This window comes from Lepidochelys kempii, chromosome 2 (genome assembly GCF_965140265.1).
Source record: "Lepidochelys kempii isolate rLepKem1 chromosome 2, rLepKem1.hap2, whole genome shotgun sequence".
Taxonomy (NCBI): Eukaryota; Metazoa; Chordata; order Testudines; family Cheloniidae; genus Lepidochelys; species Lepidochelys kempii.
Genome location: NC_133257.1, coordinates 84910353 through 84935175, shown reverse-complemented (window position 1 = coordinate 84935175; position 24823 = coordinate 84910353). Strand labels below are relative to the sequence as shown.

At 41.0% G+C, this 24823-nt stretch overlaps 2 protein-coding genes across 9 annotated transcripts in view; one reads left to right on the top strand and one right to left on the bottom strand.

Annotated features, from left to right (window-relative positions):
- The window catches only part of NDC80 (NDC80 kinetochore complex component), a 34073-nt gene extending 31243 nt beyond the window's left edge, over positions 1–2830 (bottom strand). Inside the window, exon 1 of one of the 6 annotated variants that reach the window (XM_073331454.1) lies at positions 2101–2830. The gene's annotated coding sequence lies outside the window, so the exon portion shown is untranslated. Of the gene's footprint in view, positions 1–1835; positions 1916–2100 lie in introns of those variants that run through there. The other 5 variants (XM_073331450.1, XM_073331449.1, XM_073331452.1 and 2 more) reach the window with 5 other exon arrangements.
- Positions 2279–24823, top strand: part of METTL4 (methyltransferase 4, N6-adenosine) — a 29263-nt gene continuing 6718 nt past the window's right edge. The window contains exons 1-8 of one of the 3 annotated variants that reach the window (XM_073331456.1): positions 2279–2470; positions 3320–3820; positions 8820–8885; positions 12272–12638; positions 14075–14144; positions 16082–16256; positions 16508–16614; positions 17688–17779. In XM_073331456.1, coding sequence (XP_073187557.1) covers positions 3398–3820; positions 8820–8885; positions 12272–12638; positions 14075–14144; positions 16082–16256; positions 16508–16614; positions 17688–17779 — 1300 coding nt within the window. In that variant the 5' untranslated portion in view covers positions 2279–2470; positions 3320–3397. Of the gene's footprint in view, positions 2471–2523; positions 2859–3319; positions 3821–8819; positions 8886–12271; positions 12639–14074; positions 14145–16081; positions 16257–16507; positions 16615–17687; positions 17780–24823 lie in introns of those variants that run through there. The other 2 variants (XM_073331458.1, XM_073331457.1) reach the window with 2 other exon arrangements.

The following is a 24823-nucleotide window of genomic DNA, read 5'->3' as shown; positions in this document are numbered from 1 at the left end:
AGGGTCTGGGTTGCTTTGACTTGGTAGGTCCTAGTCTGTAGGGAGGTTGCTTCTCATGAGCATGGCAAGGTTGGGGAGAGTGTTTGAAGACCAGAAAAGGGAGTTCCAGAAAGAAATCATTCAGGATGTGGTCCCCATCAAGTATGGGTTATAGCTGTTTGATGATGTTTCATAGAGGTTCCAGTATGGGGTGCTAGGTGACAACTAGGCATGTGTGGTCAGTGGGGTTATTATTTCTGAATTGAAGCAGGTTCTCTCAGGCTATTTGGGTGGCCCATTCCATGATGTGATCTACTTCTCTGGTGCAGTGTCTTTGTTTGGTGAAGGAGATTTTAAGTGGGTCAAGGTGTGTATCCCAGTTCCCCACCCCCCACCAAGCATATTCTTGCTTAGGTGTAGATACAAGATTTTTTGACACGTCTGGGGTAGATACTGGATCTGTGAAGTTAAATCTGGTGATCCATGGATTTTTTATATATAGTTATCTGTAGGGTTCCATTGATGGAGATAACCATGATGTCCAGCAAGTTGATGCTGATATGTGAGTGTAGTAGAGAGAGAGTGATGTATGGGAAGTGGCTGTTGAAGTTGCGGTGGAAATCTATGAGGGAATTTAGGTTGTCTGTCTAGATGATGAAAACATCATTGATGCATCTCAGGTATACTATTGATTTCATGATGCATTTTTCCAGAAATTCTTCCTTGAGGTGGCCCATGAAGAGGGTGACATATTGGGGAGCCACTGTCTGTTCCCATGGTTTGGACAAAGTGTGTGTCATCGAATGTAATGTTGTTATGGAGAATGAAATGGATGAGTTTTGCGATGGGATGGATGTGTGTGTTTTGCCATCTGTCTTTTAGATATTTGAGGCAGGCAGAAATGCCATCATGGTGAGGGATGTTGGTGTATAGGGAGGTGACATCCATGGTGGTAAATATAGTGTTCTGAGGGAAACTGTTAAAGTTGCAAAGTTCCTGGAGAAAGTCCATTGAATCTTGGAGGAAACTTGCCCTTTGTATGGTTTAAAGACAGGTTCTAGGAGTCCCGATATTGCTTCAGAAGGAATACCACACCCACATATGATATACAAGCAGGAAACCCAGGCAGATGCATCTTAGGAAGCATGTAGAAGTTCCCTGGGGTGGGTTTGTGAGGGGATGAGATTATAGACAGACATCAGCTCCACTGCAACACCAGCCTTTCAACAACTCAGGCACTCTTCTCAGGACTCTGGTAATCCTATCCTTACTTTAACATTAGGTGCACCCCAACCTTCAAGCCCCCCTCAAAGAGCATTCCCTTGCAATATCCAGACCCTGTCATTGGACACTTCCAGAAATTACCAAGTCCGCTATCGCCGAAGAGACAATGTACACACCAGCCTTTTGGCTCAGTGGAGGACGTGCACCCCACTTTAATATATTGCACTGAGATTAACCCTTTCCCCTGGGCGATCTCTTTGCTGCAGCCCGTGCGCTTTGGACGGAGACAGCTGCAAAATCCAGGCCAACCCAGGCACCTGTTGGTTTTACCCGCAATACCCTCCCCAGCCCCACAAGGCCTGCATAGCTAGTGCAGGGCAGGCCTGCCCTACTGGGGTGTGTGCGTGTGTATGGGGGGAGGTGGGAGGAGTACAGTGGTGCCTTCGGACTAGCTAGTTGGCAGTAAGGCCTGTCCGTGCCCCTGGCAGGCGGGGCAGGGGCTCCACGTGACACACGCCCCCACCTCCTTCTCTCACAGGCAGAGCAGTCCTGAGTAGGGTTACCAACTCTGACTGAAGCTATTCTGGAGGTCCCCCCAACGCGACGCAATGCTGTTGTCTTAAAATACCCACTTAAGTCTCCTGGCTTGCTTTCAATAGTCACCAGCAGTTCGATGCCAATTCCAGGAGACTCCAGGCCAATCCTGGAGGGTTGGCAACCCTAGTCCTGAGGAACCGGGCCGCCCCTAGGGACTCTGCCCGCTACCAGCAACGACGCCTGCAGAGCGGGAGAGAACTTGAGCGAGAGGCCCCGGCCCCGGCCAGACCGCCCCGCCATCCCTAAAGGCTCCCTCCCACCCGTTGGCCGGGGCCGCACGCGCCGGAGCCACCCACTCACTGTTGTCGTTGCGGCCGCCGCAACTTTTTCTTCCTCCCGTCCCAATTTCAAATCCACCCGCCACCGGCGTCTCTCGGCCTCCTGCCCAATGCGCGCAGCCGAGCGTCTTACGTCAGGCGAGGGGGGAGACTCTGCCAGTGGCAAGGAGCGCCGTCTCACGGGGGTGACGTCACTTCCGTTCTCCTCCGGAGGGTATTTGTTCTAATAGCTACGGCAGTTAAAAAAAAATAAAAAAATCCCTCATTAGCATCGGGTTTACTAGCAGTCCTAGCTGGGGCGCTTCAGCGGAAGTTAGGGAACGCCCGCCTGACACAGCTGCTGTGTCCGTACAACAAGATGGCTGCGCTCAGTGTGGGCTCTAATCGCTCGGGTGAGTGGAGCTTCTCCTCGCACAACCGGACGTTCGCCTGTCAGTGTCCGAGAATGAGGGGCTCGCGCAGGCAGGCCCTATGGGGCTTCTCTAGGACCTGAGCAGGGGTCCCGCTAGCTGCCTCGCTCTCACCCCAGAGGCGCTGCCAGCCCTGAGCTGCGCGCGCCCTAGTCACGGTGCTGCCGTGAGGTGGCGCCGGGCGGGCTGCGGGCGACGGCCGGAAGCGCTGTCGCGGCGCCTTGCTTCGGTCACGGGCTGGCGAAACGGGCAGGTGCCGCCGGGCCTGGGGTGGCTGGAGGGCCGAGGCCCTAGCAAGACCTGGGACAAAATCTGGGTGGGTGTCGAGCGGGCTGTGATTGGCGCTGCTGCCCAGGACCAGCCCTTCGAGGTGTGAGGTGACCCGACATCCTCTCTGGGGGCTGCAGGATCAGCCCCCTCCCCAGCCCGCGCAGCAAGTTGCAGAAGTCTGTCCAAGCTGTGTGTGAATTCGTGGCACGTTATTTTCAAAGGGAGCACTTGCGCGTTCCTGTGTCGGGGGTTGTCTAGCCCAAGCTCTCATTTTACCTAAAACGGTCAGAGCTGCTGAGCTAAAGGGATAATCATGGAGTAGGGAATTGTGGCATGTTACAACAGGCAGTTAGTCTGTATTTTATAGGGACACTTGAGAAATAGGCATACAGTTACAGTACTATGGCCAGGGAGTTTAAAGGCTGGGGTTTCTGCAGAATTAACAACAGTGCATGGTGGAGGTCAGCAACAGACTGTATATTTGAAATGCCTAGCACACTTTAGGCATTGTTTTAATACACTTTAATAATTCTATTAAGTCTGCTTTTGTATTAATTATAGGAAACATCTAAAGTAGAAAGCGAGCGTGAATTTCAGTTCCGATTACTCAGAGACTGTCCTTGAAAAGGAGAAAATGTGATGTCTGTGGTGCATCAGCTGTCAGTTGGGTGGCTACTGGATCATCTTTCCTTCATCAACAAGGCTGGATACCAGCTTTGCCCCTCTCACCAATACCCTGCTCCCTCGGCTTCTCGTGTTGCTCCTGTTTCTTCCGCCCCCTCTACAGAGGATCTTGTTGCTCCTTCCACCATTGATATTACTTACTCTGCTGGAGCTGCAGTACAGAGAGCAGAAGCAACGCTAAAGAAAAAGAAAAAATATGTGTTTCGGGAAGAGTTCTTTCATGTTTTTAAGCCCCATATAGTTTCAGCTTCCCAACAGAAGCCCCAGCAAGGAAACTCTGATGCTGGCCCAAGGGAGGGGAAAGACAGTGGCAATGGAACAGAGCAGCACGAAGGAGAAAAGAACAGTGATGGGGATTCCGTTGCCAGTGCTAGGAAGGTATGGTCTATAGAAAAATCAAACAATTAATAAAATAATTATGCATTGAACAGTCTACCATAACAACGTCTTGCAAATTGTCTTGCTGCTTCCTGAAATAATTTAAAGCACAAGTTGTTAGGGGGCAGGAGGGAGATGTAGATCCACAGCAGGTTTCAAAATGTGAAAGAGGTCTGCACTTAAAAATTGTGTGAAACTGAAGCCTTTGCTAGATACTCACAGGGATTTACCTAGCTCCTTAACAAGATGATGTCAGGGCCTTGTAGCTCATGACCCCATTTTCAAGCCGTTGGTCCTGTATCATTTAGCATGCATCTGCTAAACACTTACAGTCTGAATTTTCAGAAGTGGTGAGCTGACTTGAGTGTGAGTTGCTCAGTCCCTCTGAAAATCTGCTTAGCAGATGCCTACCCAGCAAGCTTAGAAATGAATGGCTTGTTTTTGATTTCTAATGTTTTCTAACTTCTTGAAGGAGAACTATCCACATACAAAGTTGGAATCATAGAATATTGGGTTAGGAAGGGACCTCAGGAGGTCATCTAGTCCAACCCCCTGCTCAAAGCAGGACTGATCCCCAATTAAATCATCCCAGCCAGGGCTTTGTCAAGCCTGACCTTAAAAACTTCTAAGGAAGGAGATTCCACCACCTCCCTAGGTAACGCATTCCAGTGTTTCACCACCCTCCTAGTGAAAAAGTTTTTCCTAATATCCAACCTAAACCTGCCCCACTGCAACTTGATACCATTACTCCTTGTCCTGTCATCTGTTACCACTGAGAACAGTCTAGATCCATCCTCTTTGGAACCGCCTTTCAGGTAGTTGAAAGCAGCTGTCAAATCCCCCCTCATTCTTTTTTTCTGCAGACTAAACAATCCCAGTTCCCTCAGCCTCTCCTCATAAGTCATGTGTTCCAGTTCCCTAACCATTTTTGTTGCCCTTCGCTGGACTCTCTCCAATTTTTCCACATCCTTCTTGTAGTGTGGGGCCCAAAACTGGACACAGTACTCCAGATGAGGCCTCACCAGTGTCGAATAGAGGGGAAAGATCACGTCCCTCGATCTGCTGGCAATGCCCCTACTTATACATCCCAAAATGCCATTGGCCTTCTTGGCAACAAGGGCACACTGTTGACTCATATCCAGCTTCTTGTCCACTGTAACCCCTAGGTCCTTTTCTGCAGAACTGCTGCCTAGCCATTTGGTCCCTAGTCTGTAGCGGTGCATTGGATTCTTCCGTCCTAAGAGCAGGACTCTGCACTTGTCCTTGTTGAACCACATCAGATTTCTTTTGGCCCGATCCTCCAATTTGTCGAGGTCCCTCTGTATCCTATCCCTACCCTCCAGCGTATCTACCACTCCTCCCAGTTTAGTGTCGTCTGCAAACTTGCTGAGGGTGCAATCCACACCATCCTCCAGATCATTTATGAAGATATTGAACAAAATCGGCTCCAGGACAGACCCTTGGGGCACTCCGCTTGATACTGGCTGCCAACTAGACATGGAGCCATTGATCACTACCCATGGAGCCCGACAATCTAGCCAACTTTCTATCCACCTTATAGTGCATTCATCCAGCCCATAGTTCTTTAACTTACTGACAAGAATACTGTGGGAGACAGTGTCAAAAGCTTTGCTAAAGTCAAGGAACAACACATCCACTGCTTTCCCCTCATCCACAGAACCAGTTATCTCGTCATAGAAGGCAATTAGATTAGTCAGGCATGACTTGCCCTTGGTGAATCCATGCTGACTGTTCCTGATCACTTTCCTCTAAGTGCTTCAGAATTGATTCCTTGCTGCATAATTTTTCCAGGGACTGAGGTGAGGCTGACTGGCCTGTAGTTCCCAGGATCTTCCTTCTTCCCTTTTTTGAAGATGGCCACTACATTAGACTTTTTCCAGTCGTCTGGGACTTCCCCCGATCACCATGAGTTTTCAAAGATAATGGACAATGGCTCCGCAATCACATCCGCCAACTCCTTTAGCACTCTCTGATGCAATGCATCCGGCCCCATGGACTTGTGTACTTCCAGCTTTTCTAAATAGTCCCGAACTACTGCTTTCTCCACAGAGGGCTGGTCACCTCTTCCCCATGCTGTGCTGCCCAGTGCAGTAGTCTGGGAGCTGACCTTGTTCATGAAGACAAAGGCAAAAAAAGCATTGAGTACATTAGCTTTTTCCACATCCTCTGTCACTAGATTGCCTTCCTCATTCAGTAAGGGGCCCAAACTTTTCTTGACTTTCTTCTTGTTGCTAACATACCTGAAGAAACCCTTCTTGTTACTCTTAACATCTCTTGCTAGCTGCAACTCCAGATGTGATTTGGCCTTCCTGATTTCACTCCTGCATGCCCGAGCAATATTTTTATATTCCTCCCTAGTCATTTGTCCAATCTTCCACTTCTTGGAAGCTTCTTTTTTGTGTTTAAGATCACCAAGGATTTCACTGTTAAGCCAAGCTGGTCGCCTGCCATATTTACTATTCTTTCTACACATCGGGATGGTTTGTCCCTGTAACCTCAATAAGGATTCTTTAAAATACAGCCAGCTCTCCTGGACTCCTTTCCCCCTCATGTTATTCTCCCAGGGGATCTTGCCCATCAGTTCCTGAGGGAGTCAAAGTCTGCTTTTCTGAAGTCCAGGGTCCGTATTCTGCTGCTTTCCTTTCCTCCTTGTGTCAGGATCCTGAACTCGACCATCTCATGGTCACTGCCTCCCAGGTTCCTATCTACTTTTGCTTCCCCTACTAATTCTTCCCGGTTTGTGAGCAGCAGGTCAAGAAGAGCTTGAATTTTTGTGTTCTGCTATTTTAAAATTATTTTAACTCTCCCCTCCCCCCCATAATTATTCCGTTCTAAAATAAATCTGTGGCTAGGTGTTTAGATGGTGTAAATTCACTGATTTCAATGGAGCTCTGTTGATATCTGAGGATATGCTCATCTATTTTTTTTTTCTTGTAAATAGCATTTCTAAAATGGCTGGGTAGTTTCTACTCAAACTTTTTAAAAAGAATACCTTTGGCTGAAATCCATCGTCAACCATTTCAGCCCAAAAGAGCAGTGTTAGGAAGGAAAGACTGAAAACAAAGATTTGTATTGTTTCATGATTTCTGTGTGTATATAAAGTCTGCTGCAGTTTCCACGGTAAACATCTGATGAAGTGAGCTGTAGCTCACGAAAGCTCATGCTCAAATAAATTGGTTAGTCTCTAAGGTGCCACAAGTACTCCTTTTCTTTTTGCGAATACAGACTAACACGGCTGTTCCTCTGAAACCAAAGATTTGTAGTGGAACTTCAGATGCTTAGATAACCTTACAGTAGTTATATTTTGTAAAAAGTAACTTTGAATGACTCCTTGGTTAAACTTGCTCAATTTATAAATAACTGGCATATCTATTTTTTTTAACAACCATTTTTTACAAACTCAGACTCAGATCTGAGATCAAGTTGTTGGGGTTTTGTTTGTTTGTGTTTTGGCTAACGCCTAACCATCAGTAACAAAGCTGCAGAAACTTCGCAATTTTGTTGATTTATATGTAAGACTGAAAAGAATGCAACTCACTACTGATTTTAAATTAATAACAACTCGTTAGTCAAAAAAACAGCTATATCTCTGAAAATGCTGTTGGTGCAGATATGTTGTTAAGAAAGCACCTTTCATTTGCACACTGTTTTCTGACGCTACTGCAACTTTTACAGCATTTGTTGGCATGTTTGCCTTTCTGTATTGAAGCTGTTACTGCATATCCAGGCACACTCAGAAGAGTGTATGTCCATTGGAGTAACTGAATAGGTTTAGGGTGTATACAGTAGAATCTGAGTTATGAACACTAGAGTTATGAACTGACCAGTCAACTACACACCTCGCTTGGAACTAGAAGTGTGCAATCAGGCAGCAGCAGAGACCAAAAACAAGAGGCAAAAACAGTACTGTACTGTGTTAAACGTAAACTACTAAAAAAAAAAAGGGGGGGAAGTTCTGTTTTTCATTTAAATTAAGATGGTTAAAACCAGAATTTTTTACTGCATAGTAAAGTTTCAAAGCTGTATTAAGTCAATGTTCAGTTGTAAACTTTTGAAAGAACAACCTTTAACGTTTTGTTCAGAATTACGAACATTTCAGAGTTACGACCAACCTCCATTCCCGAGGTATTCGTAACTCTGAGGTTCTACTGTGTATATTAAATACTCTTCATGCTGTATTATTGAAAATTTAATGAAGATGGGCAAAATGATGGATCTCTGGGTTTTGCCAATTGTTATTGCACTTCATTTATTGACCAAACAAAACCCAACTTTTTTTTTTCTTTTTACTTTAATTGCAAATACTGTTTTACAACTGCAGGACTATACTTAAATTTTCTTTAAATACAGCCTTGTGACAAGTGTATTTGCCAAGGATGATTAAGTCATTTTGAGGGTTATTTTTTTTTAATTAACATGGTAAGGGTGGATAAATATATTTTGTGCATGGGCTTGAAGTTTTTTTTTGACAGTTTTGCTGATGTGCTTCATGTAGTGTTCATTGAAATACAGAAATATGAGGTGTGTCTGTTCCCTTTAAATTTTGCGTATATGATGTCTGGGATAAATCAATAATTGTTGCTTTCTGGAGTTAGGTGACACTTTCTTGTTGCCAATAGCCTGGGCTTGGCAAGCAAACAAAGATTTCATAGCATTATCCCAAGGGAGACAGAAAAACTAAGCAGTGAAGATTGGAGTTAATATGAGCTGTCAGGTGGCATAGGTATCATTGAATAGCATTGGCAAACATGTGAGGTAAGATTATTTTATTACTTTATTTGTATCAGCCTAGATTTTAAAATTACTCTGGCACCAAGAGAAGATGACTTTGATACAGGACTTAAGTTCATAATAAAGAAGGGTATGGCAAATTGTTACAAGCTCTGAAGGCATGTGTGTATTTCTCTTGCATATTTATGCCATGTAGTAGCACAGCTGACTCCCTCTTTTTTTTTTTGTCATATTTTTTTCACTGCAGAAAAATAAAAGAAAGTGTAGTGTGTTCAATCAAGGTGAACTGGATGCTTTAGAATACCATACAAAGGTAAGCCTGAGCAATAGTAATAATGACAAGTGTACGGTATGTATCTATAGGTAATTTATTGAATATAAACCCTCTGAAACTATTCCAAAATATATGGAGCATGTGTCTTGTAATTTCAGTTCGTTACAGCTAAAGCAATATTTGGTCTCGCCAGTCCCCAAGTGGAGGACTCAATACTGAGACTATTTTAAGTGTGTGTGTGTGTTTGTATAAAAATCAAACTGCTGCTGAGAAATTTCAAAGAGCTAGAAACTGGTTTCACATAACACCTTTGATATTCTAGGTCGCTGAACCTCCTGGAGCAAGCACTGACTTAGCTAGCTAGGTAATGTCAGCAAGAAAATGCTACAGATGCTGGTTTTGAGCCTGGGCAGTATAAACAGTTCTAATGATGTGTATATTGGATGCTGAACTGAGATTATTCCCCAACTCCGTACAAAGATGCTCTGATGTGTCACATCCACTGGAGAGGGGCAGAATTACCCATTCTTTAACATCTTATATAGTATCCTGTTTGGCCCATGATGTTTCCAAAATTTTCCTTGCTTTAGTTTTTGAAACTTTATAGTTTGTATTTAATTTTTTTAACATTTGTAAAATGATTTGAGCTTAAACATGTCAGTCAGGTAAATGGAAAATTATTATTGTAGAAATGTGAAGTTACTTAAATGTGGCTTTTTAAAAAAAAATTGTGCTCATCTTCGAAGGTGAGTTGACTTGGGAGGATGTGTGAGAGGAGTTTAATTTCTTTTTTGAGTAGGAATCTTTAGTCTTGACATTTCATTTATAAGAGTAGAAATGCACAGTAAAGTGATGATTTGTGTTCTATCCAACACTGAATCTAATTCATGGAAAAATTTGATTGTAAAAAGCAAGAAAATGTTATATAAATGGTAGTTTCCTCAGTTCTGTTTGATTGCAAACAAGATCTATATCACATATAGACTGTCAAAATTTATTACTAACAAAAAAAAATCAGTGTTGTAGAACATTAGTTTGTGTAGTTTTTAAAAGTAGATAAAATATATTGAAAGAATTATCAAACACAGTTTTGATGGGGTGAAGACATTAATATTTGGTGTCAGATGGATTCATTAACACCGTTGTGACATATTTCTTATACATGATCACGTTACTAGAAATACATGTTTTTTTAGATTATGTTTGTAACAAGTATACACTGATTCTGTGGTTAAACATTGGCGCTTTCATGTGACATAATTAAAAAAAAATATATAAGCCAGATGCATAAAGCAATAGATTTTTAAGGCATCAATTCAGGAAAGCACTTATGCACATGCTTATGTGTTTCCTGAATAGTAATACTTTCCTCAATTGAGAGGTGTATTTGCATTCCTTTCTCCTGAAATTGGTGATAATCACTATATTTTTATTTTTCTCTTGAAATTGTATTTTAAAATATTAAGATACATAATTTTTATATTACATCACAATATATGTATAGGATCCCCATTGTATACTCAACCAAACTTTGTGATCTGTTTATGCAGGTAACATCACCTATCTACAGATCTCAAAATGCTTTAAACTTAAAATTATTTATAATATAATGTGATCCAGGGGTCTGAGTCCGATTAGGGGTTCAGTATGCTAGGTGCTATACAAATGCATTGCTCCAAATTGCTTACAGTTTAAGACCCTGATTCTGAAAAGACTTATGCACATACCTCATGAACTGAATCCAATGAGATCACTGTTTGTGAAGTTAAATGTGAGCTTAGCACTTTGCAAAATTGGGGCAAAATAAAAACAGTGCATGAGGGAGTGAGAAAGACGGACAAGTGATAAAATCTCTTGGTTGCCGATACTAGCTATGTGCACAACTTTGGGTTTTTTTTTTAATGAAGGTGTAATCAAACAGTAGCCATTAATGAAACACTAGTCATCTCTACTAGCCTCTTTTTAAACCATTAGAAAATTAAACTTTGCATTTAGAGCAGTAAAAGCTAACCTCCCCAGGTTGTTCCTCTCCATAGGATAAGTAAGTTCAAATTGTTTTAACATTTATTCATAGCTGTTGTAGGAACAGAGCAACTGCATTTTTTTAAGGTGTTTTTTTTGTTTGGTTTTTTTTTTTAGGAACCCCTTGTTCATTCATTGGTATTCCTGAATGTGTGTATGCTAAGACTATAATTATATTCCAATATTGCCAACCCCAAGTATTCAAAAATATTCAGATTGGCTTACTCGTGAGACTTTAAAAATAATAAATATGGGGTTCTTGTTATTTGCCTTCTCATGTTTGATCCTTTAAAAGTTCATTGTAACCATAAAGGCTAGAAATTTACTTAAAAGTTAAGATTCCCACACAATCTCATGATTCCAGGAGCTGGGGGCTTTAAAAACAATAATAAATATTGTAAGATTCATGATAGTTGGCAACACTGATAAATGGACAGTATTCTTTGGTTTATACCGTATATACTCGTTCAGAAGCCAAATATTTTTGGTAAAAATGTGACTCAAAGAGCGGGGGTCGGCTTATAAACAGTCTACACCAAAATTTGATGATTTTAAACTCTGTGAAATCGTTGAATTGAATATCTAATACATTTTTGTTTTGTTTACCTGGAGCATCTGCAGGCATAGAGCACCTCAGTTCCCTGTGGCCGCGGTTTGCCGTTCCCAGCCAATGGGAGCGGTGAACAGCAGCCACAGGGAGCTGAGGGGCTCTGTGCCTGTGAACGCTCCAGGTAAACAAAACGTCCCGACCCACCAGTGGCTTACTCTGACAGGCTGGGCGCCAAAATTTGCCAACCCCTGAAATATAGGGTCGACTTATGAAAGAGTCATACAGTTTTTACTGTTTTTACCTATCCATCTTGGGTCGGCTGATAAACAAATGGGCTAATGAACGAGTATATACGGTAATTGAAAATATTGGGGTCTTGATGATTATGGATGCAGGTAGTAATTTGAGGCTCGGAATCGTCAATGAGAGGTGCATAACCAGATTCTCAATTAAAGTCACTGGGATTCTGTGCAAGTTCAAGGATCTGCCTGCATGAATGACTTCCAGGATCAGGGCCTAAGAGGGTGTCGTTTAGATGGTCACTAAAAACAAGTTATAATAATTTGACTCACTAACTTTTTTTTTTTTAATCATTCTTAGTTTAATGCATAAAACCTGTTGTGTTTAAAGTGAGTTTAAGGTTCTGGAAAGATACCATATTAAAATTTCTGGATACTGACATCCTCAGTTTTCCTGATTGTAAATTTGTTTGTCTCAATACGGGTCCTGATGATGATCTGCAGATTTGCAGTGTAGCAAATATGTATGAAATTTCTGTTTAATTCTCCAGAGATATCAACCAGACGTTTCAAAGATCCTTTCCCTCTGCTTTGTATCTCTTATTACTGTACAGATTAGGGGGCTGATATTGGAAGGAACCAGGTGTTTAATCGAAGAAGGACTCAAAAGTGGTTTTCCTCACCCCATTTCTGCAAAACAGAGTAGTATCAAGAATGTTGTTACAGGACATGTTGGCTGTGGGATGGCTGAATTATGTGAAATGGCAAAACATTTTCCTTCTCTGAATGAGAATGACCACAGATCTGCACAAATTATAGATGAGGAAACATCCATTCCAGAGCAGGATCTGCTTTCATGCGTTACAGAGAACGATACAGACTATGCAAAGATAATAAATTTAATGGGGCAGAAGTACCTGGTGCCGCCAAAAAGCAGTTTCCTTTTATCTGATATTTCCTGCATGCAACCACTTATGAATTGTAAGTATCTTTACTCCTTAAAATTTTCTCTTTTTGTCAGTAGCCCATCAATCTGCTCACTGTTGGAATATGTTGTCTGTTAAGCCACAGAGCCCCTTCTCAAGTAATCATCTTGACATTAGACTTCAATATGGATTGAAGTATTGGTAGTAGGGAACACATTAGCAAGCTGCTACCATTGGAAGTTTGAGAATGAGCTATTCTTCATGCAGATTGGCTGGGATTTTCAAAGATGCATATGGGAGTTAGTTACCCAACTTTCTGAGAGGTTTCTAAATCCCTTAGGCTCCTTTGAAAATCTCATCTGCAGTGTATTGTGTGAAACTCAACAGACTAATGCTGCTTTAATTAGCTAAGCACTTTATTTCTGTGCTTCCCCCAATAATCCATTAAATGAATGTGCTGTTTACTCATTTGAATAATTTATAACTACAATATGACAAGGTATTTAAGAAGAGAGAGAATTTTTTCCCCCCAGCATTAATTCCTTCATGTGTATTACCAAAAGAATAAATTACTTAGGCTGTAACCAATAAGCTGTGACTTGATAGTTACTTTTATTTTCCACTCTCCAATATTCCATCTTAAAATTAAAAAGAAATCACCCATATTTTGATAAAGACATGCAAGAGCCCTTTGGCTGCCCCTACGTGTAGGAGCTGGAGTGGGGGGACATGTTGCTGCTTCTGGAAGTCATGGCGTGGAGAAAACTCAGGATTCCACTCCCCGGCTGGAGCATCGGAGTGGGGCAGGATCACTGGGAGCTCGAGGTCTGGACTGAAAGGTCTGAAAGCCCATACAAGGCTCACTGGCCATAGTTTGCCCATGCCTGGTCTAATCTGTTCTTAAAAACTTAGAATGATGGGTTGTTTCATCATTCTTTACACATACTCTTCCACAGTGAATAATTAAAGTTTGTGCCTTTTAAATACACTGGGTATCTCATTCAGTATTTTTAACTGAATAAAATTGTAATCTAAGCCAAATTCTGTCAGAAAGAAATCTGAATTTAGATAAAGAATTTTAAGGGTTTTTTTCTCTTATGACCATTAAAGTGGTGGTTACAGTACTGGCAGGATAATAGCTGAAACATTAATACATAAGTAGTCAACGTGACAAAACATAGCAGAATCTGAGTGTGGCCTAAAACCATAGCTCTAACTGATCAGCCATTTAAAAATCATTAATAGCTGACCCAGTGACCCATCAAAACAGAAAAATATCTTAGTCTGACACAGTGTCCTCAAAATGATAATTATAGAGTAGTAAGTTAAAGTAGTTAGAAGCATTTTAGTTATTTTTGAAAGCAAAATAGAATATCGCCCCTCTTCTGCACAGTCTAGTCTTCTGGTCTTTGTAATTAGGTTGCTTAAACTTTGGGGAACAATTTTAGCTTTTGTTTTAAAAGTAGTCTTTCAATTTTACTTTCTTTCTAGATAAGAATAAATATGATGTAATTGTGATAGATCCACCATGGCAGAACAAGTCTGTTAAAAGAAGTAACCGGTAACTTTTTTGTAAATTTATATATATATATATATATATACTGTTATTTAAAAACAAAAAAAAAAACCCCACCAAACCCCACATTTGATTTTGTTCATGTGCTGTTGCAGTGTTCCTGCAAAGTTCTGATTATGTGTTTTATTTTTGGTTTTTTACCTCCACACAGATACAGTTGATTATATGGTAATACAATCCAACACACTGCAAGATCGGGGCCTAAGCTAGCAGTTATCAAACACTTTTTTTGACATCTGCCTAACTTGAAGCATGTGAGTAATCTCATGGATTTCATTGAGACTAGTCAAATGCTTCATGTGCCAAAGAGTTGACAGTATTGGCACTTAAATTACTTTCCAGGAGAGCTTCAAGCCAATTTTATAGCAAAACCCCAATCCTGCAAATACTTACGCATGTGCTCAGTTTTATTACCCTGAGTACTACTGTTGATTTCAAAGTTAAGTGCATTACATAAGTGTTTGCGGGACTGGGGCCTAATTTAGAAACTTCAGAATTTTTTTGTTTTGGGTTTGATTTTCTGCTTGATTGGTAGAAGTAGAAAATTTAATAATACAGTACTGAAATTCTCAGGCATAATGAGGTCAGCTGCTGAGAACTCTAGTTTGCAAAGTCATTACATTAGAATTTATGGCCCTATTTCTTAAGTGAGCTACATACATTTTATTCCACCAGGACTCAGTTTGTTACATAGACTCACCACCATGTAGAAGTGGTGAAAATGGTGGAGAATTTGGACCTATAACTTTCCAAAGTGAATATTGATATAGTTTCTCTCCTGTAGTTCTGGAAGCTTGCAATTAAAAAAAAATTCAGACTTCTAATGTCACAGGATTAGTCTGGTGTTTTTAATTTTGAAACCCAGACCAAAAAAATTGCCAACTCAGGAAATACTTAACTTCAATTCTATCCTGTCTGCAATTTTTTTTTAAATAATTTGTTACTTAAATCATTAATATCCACACCCCATGCTTTGCCTCTTAATCATAAAATCCAAATAGAGTTCCAGTCGCCTCTTCTGAAATAAACTGCTTTAGCATTCAGCCACAGACAATACATACCAATGCAATCCTGAAAATCACACTCATATGCACAACATTAACTCTCTTCAAGTGTTCTTAAATGGTAGTAACACATTACAGACTTTTAAAGTGAAGTATGTCTGTCAGTAAGACATGTTGGTGTAGTCAGTTAAGGTTGTGCGGCATTGGGAAATGGAGGGAAACAGGAGCTACTCTCTTTTTAAAAGAAAAAAAAATTGTATGTAATGTCACGTTGTCTGGAGTGGCTCACAACCATGAGTGCTAACCTCATGGCAGACGCCCCAAACTGGCAATATGTTCTATAATTAGATTTCACCAACCCAGTAACAAGTATGAACTCCTGGATTACTGTAACAGTCTTACTGTTGCGCTTGTAGGTTACTCCATTTGCTTTTCATTCAGATGGGAGATTTCTTATTCGAGAGTGAATGGTATTGACTTGAGTGGAAACTACAATATAAACAGAAACTATCGTGTCATCAAATAGTTTATTCTGGTGTACAAATAAGAGTATTGGATTAAAAGCAGTAATCTTTATCAAAATTAAGACTGGAACTCAGCCTTTTTCAAAAGTAGAATTCTTACAGAGCTGATCTATTTTGGGAATGGGAGAAATATTTAGATAAAAATTACAACCTATATATATATATATAATCCATATGTGTGGGGTTTTTTCAAAAGCATCCAACATATTTGGCCACTGGATGTCACTCTTGACTCATATTTAAGTTTATTTAACTGTGGGGTTTTATTTATATTCAGGAAATGTTTCTTAAAGAAGAATGTCAGAGTTGGGGCTTTATATAGCGCCTTTCACTGTTGTTTTTTATACTAGTTTTGTATTTGCTAATACACTTTCTGAAATATACTGAGGTACAGATACAACCACTTGTCTTCCTGGCAAATCAAGCAAATTCCCATACCATCGCTAGCTGCTCCAAATTGTCTTGTGGTCACATGGGTGACCAATAGACAGAAGCACCTGCGTTTTGTTAGGGATGAACTTTATCCTCATTGGTCTGTGAAGACTCTTGCTGAGTGGCACTGGGTGAAAGTAAGTTCTGAATCTGTTTGCTTTTGGTGGGTGGGGCATGCAACGTGGTGCTTTTCTGCATATTTCTGTAATTTTTCTGTCCCTTAGTGTTTTTTGTATTTAAAGGTCATTACTTTTTCACTGGGAGGCAGAAATTTTATATCTTCATTTTGGGGAGGTGGGGAAAGAGATTAATAATTACTAACAGAAAAACATATACCTGTTGTATACCAAGTCACATGCAAAATTTATTTCTCATTTCTTTTTGTCAGATTACCAGATCTGGAGAATTTGTATTTCCATTAGATTCTTCCCACAAGAAACCCTATGAAGTCCTTGTGTTGGGGAGAGTTCAAGGAATAATAGATTTTCCATTAAGGTAGGAGAGACTATTTTTAGTAAGTATTTTTCTAAGTGGTTGTTCTTTTTGCATTTGTCATTCTTATATAAGCTATATAATAAGCTTTCAGGGTTGTCACTATGTGTCACTCTGGAGCCTAGAATCTCTGTTTAGTCAGTGTGAAGCGATGGAAACAGCTATAAGCAAGGTTGAGAGCTCTTTTTTTGTTCAGAATATCACCAGGTGTAATCATCAGTGGGATTTGTGATGTGTTACAATCCAGTTTTTAAGTTCTTAGTCATTTTGACTCTACAAATTACACTTGTGATACTGTACCTGTACACTAAGGCATGTATCTATGCCATACCAGTCACTTTTTGCCCCTCACCTGGTGCATACTGCTCCTAAAGTTGGCACAGTCACCCTTGGGAGCATCATCTCAGTGAAAGGGGAATTCTCCAGTGGCACAGAGTGACCAAAGCAGCTCTTGTCTCTCCCAGCTGCCAGTGTATGGCGCATGGCTCTGGGAAAGGGGACATGGCTTCCCCTTGCTGGCACTTCTCAGCTGCAGTCCTACCTGCCTGGGGCTGTTGACTGCCATCAGAAGTTAGAGCAGTCCTTTGTCTGTTCTCTCTCTCACTGGGGGACCAGTCAAATGAACAGGTGGCCCCAATCAGGAGGAACAAGTGGGTGGGGTTGTGCTGTGCATTCCTCACCATAGCAGAGCGCCAGTGTGTATGTATTTGTGTATGCACATAATGTAGGGGTGTGGTTTGGGTTCTTTTGGTTAAAGTCAGTGATATTCTGCGGTTGAAAAGTGACAGAGCTATTGATTAGTTTGGATTTTTTCCCCCTCTTGTTTTATCCCTTTATTACCTATATTTTCTTCAAAGCCTCTGAAATGTCATAAACTGACCTTTAGCTTTCAGGAAAACAAATATACTCAACATTTAGATATTTAGCTTCCCCAAGGCTTGCGGTGAAGTCTGATAGTGAATGAGTATTCTGTAGTTTTTATATCCCATTTGGGACAAAACCCCATGAAAACGCGTACCTGTATCACAGTATTGATTGAGAAATCTCATTTATTTTCTTCTGATTTTATACAACAGGAAATCAGACGTGGAAGTACTTCCAATTCCAGACCACAAATTAATTGTCAGCGTACCCTGCACTCTTCATTCACACAAACCTCCTCTTACTGGTATGTTCTTTGAACACCTCTCTACAATATAGTGTTTGTATAGACCAAGATTTTTCAAACTTGAATGTCTGAAGTTAGGCACCTAAATCCATATATAGATGCCAAATAAGTGGCCTGATTTTCAGAGATGTCAAGCAAATGCGGTCAATAGGAATGACAAGTGTTCAACATCTCTGAAAATCCTGCCACATTTAGTTCCTTAAATATGGGTGTTAGGCACCAAAGTTTGGGCATCTCTGTTTGAAATTTTTGGACAGAGGTCTTAAATTTAAAAAAAATTTTTTTTTGCATTTGTTTTCTAGTTTTATAACTACTTCAAAATTGCTCTGTTCCTGCATTCTGTATGAAATAGTTCCAGATGACCTGAGTTCTTTCCTTTGTGTGGTGAGCAGCATTTCCCTGGCTGGGAATACATAAAATAGACTGGTTATTGCTTACTTAATTAAAACTACCAGTCTTTTCTTTCTGGGACACCTAATTGTGGAAGAGATTTATTTATTTTTTCATACACAGAATATGCACATATAGCACAAAACCTTGGGTATGTTGTATATCTTTTTAAAACCACAGATTTAATTAAAATAACTTTTAACAAAATGACAGTAATTGACAGCAAGTAGACCATACCCATATTAATTACCAATAACCATTATACATTACAGGGGTTGATCTCCAGCCAATCAGTTAGACTATAGGTGCCTCCCATCCAAGCCCTTGCTCATGCTAGGTCTGAAGAATCTCTTGACCTGTACACAGTGCCAAGGGGGTCTGCAAACTGGGGCTCTGGCGGATCAATGATGAATTTTCAAATCAAGATTGGATGTTTTCAAAAAGATATGCTCTAGGAATTTATTTTTTGGAAGTTCTGTGGCCTGTGTTATACAGGAGGTCAGACTAAGTGTTTTGGAAGTATTATTATTTATGCCGGGTAAAACTAAAGGCCAAATGCTATTTATAATTGCTCTAAACCTGCCTAAATAATAAGCAATTTAGTACATCCAAACAATAACAAAACACTTCTAAGCATTTGATCAAGATACTTATAAATAGGCTAAACTCCAGGAGTGCTTAGACCCATATTGGTTGGCTTCAACTTGGTCAGACAGGTATTAGCCATGAACGCTTTAAGAGTTGACTTTATTCTCTTTTTAACAAACAAGCAATGACATTGCCAATTATCAGACCTCAGTTAAGGCCAGATGAAGCAGTTTCTTATATAGCAAATTACTTACTGCACTTGGTATCCAATTAACTGTGTTTTATTTCTCTTACTTCAGCCCATACTTTAAGATAACACTGATATTTTGAAGGGTCACTACAAGTTTAACACAACCCTTCTTTCACATGAACTCATTCTTTTTGGTCACATGCTTTGAGCCCATTGCTCATGCTAATATCCCAACTTAATTTAAAACTGTGGTTCACCCAAATCTAATGTTGACCTATATTACTACAGTGGGTGATCACAGTGGCCCTTCTGGCCTTGGAATCTATGAACTTATGGATTGTATCATTGAAATATGCTATACTTGAAGACTCTTCATGTTCCATCTGCAGAAGGTGCGAGTAACCACAGGGAACCTGTTAGACTTGTTCTCTGGCCACTGCACCGAATCCATATTAGGTTTTGGGTGTAAATCCAGTCACTGACTGATTTTTATAAAGCTCTAACTGGTTTGGGTCTTGGCTGTTGAAGAGACTGCGTCTCTCACCTTGAACTACCATAAATGAGATCAGTTTGAGTTAAATTACTGGATTTAAATGTGTGAGAGCTTGATGACAGGGTGTGCAAAGTAGAAGTCTTTCAACTTTAATGTAGCCCACACTTCTCTCCATACGCACTTCTGACAAAATCCTAGTTTGATTACTCTTCTATATAGGTAATTATACTGACCTCATAACTGTAGTATCTGAGCGCCTTCCAGTGGTCCATTAAATGACATGACTAACATTTGTCATGTGTGGTTCGTTCTTCAGTTCATCCTCTCCCAAGGGGGGAAATTGTGTGTGCAATGTAGTGTTGGTTATTGTAGGTTTAAAAATCATATGCATATAATGCTATGTATTTCTGGTGTAGAAGTCAGGTTGAAGAAGTGTGCCTTGCACTTGGAGTAGAAGGTGATGAGATTGGAGGTGATTCTTGGTTCCTGTGGGAATTTGTTCCACATTCTTGGTCCAACCCCCAAGAGGCTCTGTCTCCTGCACTGACAAGATTTACTCTCATGGTAGAAAGTTGCATTGTGTCTGAGGAGCAGAGTTGTCTGTGGACAGGGTACTAGTCTCAACTCCTTTTCACTCTTGTCTGAGAGGGAGTTTTTGAAGTGTTTATTTTTGGGGTTTTTTTTGTTTTGTTAGTAGTGGGTGTTAATATACATGTGTCTGGAGACAAGTAATTGGGCACAATTTAGTAATCTGAAATATAATCAAGCTTGAATCCTTGACCATCTATCAGCAATGTCCTGCAATAAGCCGTAGAATTTAAATCTTTCTGGTTGATTAACGGGAGTGCCTGGACTGATCTATATGATTGCAAGATTCGTGGTCACTGAGGCAGCTGGGGCTCAGACCTCTTAAGACTTTACTGGCCAAGCTTGGAAAGGCTTTACAGACAAACAGAAATGCAGTCGAGTTGAGTGTATGTAATGTGATAACTTTTGAATGGTGCATTAGATCAATTCCAAAATTTCAGGAAGTGATCTAGTTATCAGTGGGCAGAATCCTATTGATCAGGGGGGAAATGGGGAATATATGGAGTTGCTGTCATCTGTTCAGTGCAGCCACAGTTTCATGTACCTCTGCACTTTGTCTGCAGTTCAAACAACTTGTTGATGGGTTTCAGAGTAACAGCCGTGTTAGTCTGTATTCGCAAAAAGAAAAGGAGTACTTGTGGCACCTTAGAGACTAACCAATTTATTTGAGCATCCGATGAAGTGAGCTGTAGCTCACGAAAACTTATGGTCAAATAAATTGATTAGTCTCTAAGGTGCCACAAGTACTCCTTTTCTTTTTGCAACTTGTTGATGGTACCCTTAATGCCTTCCAGCATAACCCCTGCTCATCCTCCCAATAGAATTTAATGTGGTTGACACCCTGACTGATTTATCTTCCAGACAGACAGAAGAGAAATAATTTCTCTTCCTGATGAAAGCTGTGTTATAGATGCTCAGCCAGTAGGGGCAGACAGAGGGAGAGAAGAAGCCTTCATTTCTCCCTTCTAGTGTCCTGCCTCCACAACTCCTGCTCTGTGGTGGGGAGGGAGGCAGAAGTGCTCCCCTCCCTTTCAATCCTGGGGGAAAAAGGTACTTTGGACATAGTCCAGAGGAGAGTGACAAAAATAGCAAATCGTATAGAAAAGCTGGCTAAAGATGAAAGGTTAAAAAAGTCTTCTTCAAATATGTTAAGGGGCTGGTATAAAGAAGATGGTGATCAATTGATCTCCATGTCCATCGAAGGTCAGACAAGAAGTAATGGACTTAATCTGAAGTAGAGGAGATTTAGGTTAGATTTTTAGGAACTATTTTCTAACTCTAAGAGTAGTTAAACTCTGGAATAGGTATCCAAGGGAGGTTGGAGGTTAAGAACAGGATGGACAAAAACCTGTCAGGGATGGTCTAGATTTACTTGCTCCTGCCTCAGTGCAGGGGGCTGGACTTGGCCTCTCGAGGTCCCTTCCAGCCTGACATTGTTATGATTCTGTGAGTATGATTTGTGGGAGGGGAGTCACATAGCCTGTGGCATAGGAGGAATGGGTTGGAACAGGACCCATATAGTGGGGGAAGAGAGGAATAGGGGAACAGAGCCCCTGGCCTTGTGCTGAGAATGGGAGATCCTGCTTGGAGGGGTGGGGGATGGAGGGAAGACAGACAGTGCTGAAGGGGAAATGGGGGGCAGAGACCCTGGCATGGGAAAATGGATGCACAAAGCCCCTAGTATTGTGGAGGGAGAGTGGGCAATCTTGAAATGGGTGATGTGGGAATCGGGGGAGCAGACAGAACCCCCAAGGGAACAGCTGCAACCCCCACCACTACCAGACCCTCCAGAGGCTTCTCCCTACCTATCAGTTTCTTATTTGGATTGAACTTCAGCCAACTATCTCGCATCCGTGTTGGACATTGGTCAGGTACTAGGGAGACTGCCATCCAATTCTGACAGAAGTGACTTAGGTCACTGGTGATCTTGCATCTCAAAATGTCTGATTTCCCTTAGTGCAGGAGTTCTCAGACTGGGAGTTGTGACCCCTCAGGGAGGTCGTGAGGTTATTACATGGGGGGTTGTGAGCTCTCAGCCTCCACCCCCAAATTCTACTTTATCTCCAGCATTTATAATAGTTTTTAATATAAAAATTTGTGTTTTTTTGTTTAATTAATAAGGGAAGGGGGCCGCACTCAAGAAGCTTGCTGTGTGAAAGGGCTCACCAGTACAAAAGTTTGAGAACCACTGCATTAGTGCCTTATATCCACACTGCACAGAATGGTGACACTATTATGTATAGATTAGTACAGGAATCCTGTACTAGAGTAGTTCCTTCATACTGTATGTGTCTGATACAAACTATAGAAATGACACTAGTGAATTCGTGTATATGAATTCAGGTCTGAAACTGGCTTAAAAACAAAATATTGTACTTTGTGGATTAGCAAAAGTATTTAAAGCCAGGGATTTGGCAAAATTAATTATAGTCAAGTAAATATGATTAGAATTCATCTTTCATTTGTGTGCTTCTTGCTTGTCACTCAAATATCTGGTACTAACGCCATTGTAGGCGAGTGGTAGGCACCACGATTTGGTAGACTTAATGTACCCTCACTATGTGCGTGCACACATACGTCATTTTGAAAGCTTATTATGTCTACTTTAAGATGAGAGATGATGTAGAGCTGTCAAGTGGAATAGAAACAGGAATAAATAGTGACACTATCAACACACTAAAATGACCACTTTGAAATATTTGCCTTTGTTTGTTAGTGTAATTGCACTATGTATTATTTCAAGACACAAAATTGGATTTCTTTGTGACTTTAAAGCATCACAACAACAATCTAAAGTGTAAAACAAAATCTAATACATTTTGTACTGGTATCATTGAAACATGACTGGTGACATTTCTAGTCAACATAATTATCATCATCTTCCTGATCTCTATTGAGAGTGTGCGTTACCACGGTCTTCCTTGCCTTGGCATGTACGCAGTTCTATGAAGTAAAGATTGTTCTGACTATAGACGCAGTTAACTGTAGAGCAATGCCTACTGGTACAGGCACAAAAAAGGCCTTGCAGGAGCTGAGATGCCATTGGTCCCGTGAAGAATATAGGAAGTAGATCATACACATTTTTCCATATATGTTGCAATGGTGATCCAATATCTGGTTTACCTATATGCAAAGACATCCAAATCTTTGTTTGGCAAGATTCTCTTTTGACATGCTATTCAAAACTGTCCTCATGTGAGGGGAATTTGGCCAGTGACTTGTCTTTTTTGATGAATAGATTGAGGTGCAAACAATTCAGGTCTCTGTGGGTTTTCTTTTTTTGCTCTGGTCATAGAGTACTGCTTTGCTCCAGAAATTGAAGCTTGTCTGTCAGACTCTCCCAATTTGGCAAGATCTCTGAAGTGGTAAGCTCCCTTTGTTTTGACAACATTTAAACACAGATTTTTTCCCCCCCAGTACCAAATAGGGATGAGACCGTTCTATCTCTTAATGCATGTATAGCAAGAGGTATGTTGCAGAAGTCAGGAGTGAGTGTGCCACAAATTGTTTTCACAAGTATGAAACAATGCTTGTTAGTTGTGCTTGTAGTGGTGCCTGTGTTAGGCCACATGTTATCTGCATATTCCATTTTTGGAAAGTAGTGAACAGCACATCCAAATCATGTGTGTCAGATGACCGAATTGTTATAGTTCCTTTGACACACAAGAAACCCAAAAGCCACTCTGGCACATACAAGCGTGCAGAAGCATCTTTGTGTCCACTTCCTTTTGAGTACTGTTCAAGTGTTGGGGCTTGTCTTCACTTACCAGTGGATTGATACTGCGGCTATCGACCCAATAAGGGTCAGTTTAGCAGGTTTAGTGAAGACCCGCTAAGTTGACTGTAGATCGCTCTCCTGTCAACTCTGGTACTCCACTGGAACGAGAAGAATAAGGGGAGTCGACGGGAGAACATCTCCCGTCGACAATGCGTAGCGTTGACCCCGCTGTAAGTAAATGTAAACTCTATTGACTTGAGTTATGCTGCAAGTGTAGCTCAAATTGTGTAGCTTAGATCGACTTTCTCCCGTAGTGTAGACCTGCCATTGGACTTCAACACACTTAGTGGTGATGGACTTTGTTACTTCATTATTGAAAATGCATCGAGCAAGAAGGAGTGTTTGTGCTGGCGTGCTCCTACACACTCAGGTGCATTTTGAACTGTATATTCACAGAGAAATTTTACAAGTGACTGCTTCTTGGATGCCATGTTTAAAAACTCTTTCCATGGAAGCATGTAGTGTCCACCAGTCACCTGGTATTTCTTGCATCTAACCTTAGATCCTGTCTGATGCTGTCTTTCTGCAGTTTTCTGTCAAAGACTTCAGGTATAGAATTAGCTTTTAGGACCTGCCTGAAGTACTCAGGAGCCAGTTCATCAAATGTGTGGAATTTGTGTCCAGCCATTATTTGTATGACAGCCATGGCGTCTTTGCTATACACTGTCATTTCTTTGTTGCATGCTCTTAGCTCATGGATTCCTTCAGATTCCCTAATTCAGCTTTGTCTGTGCTTCTTATTGTTACATCAGCATGTAAGAGGGACATAGGCTCAGGTACCCATGGGAGACTAAGAATAGCTGGTATTGAAACATCCTCTCTGTATCTTGCTAAGGATTGGGCTCTGCAGAAAACAGTTTCAAGACAGATAGCTGCTGTGATTGTCCTTCCCTTGCCAGACTTAAATTTGGTCTTTTTCATCATGTCAGCATATGTTTTGATGGCAAATTTCTTGACAGGGCTGAAGAAGCTACATGTCCCATGAAAATCAAATGCACCTTACAGAGATCTTTCCAT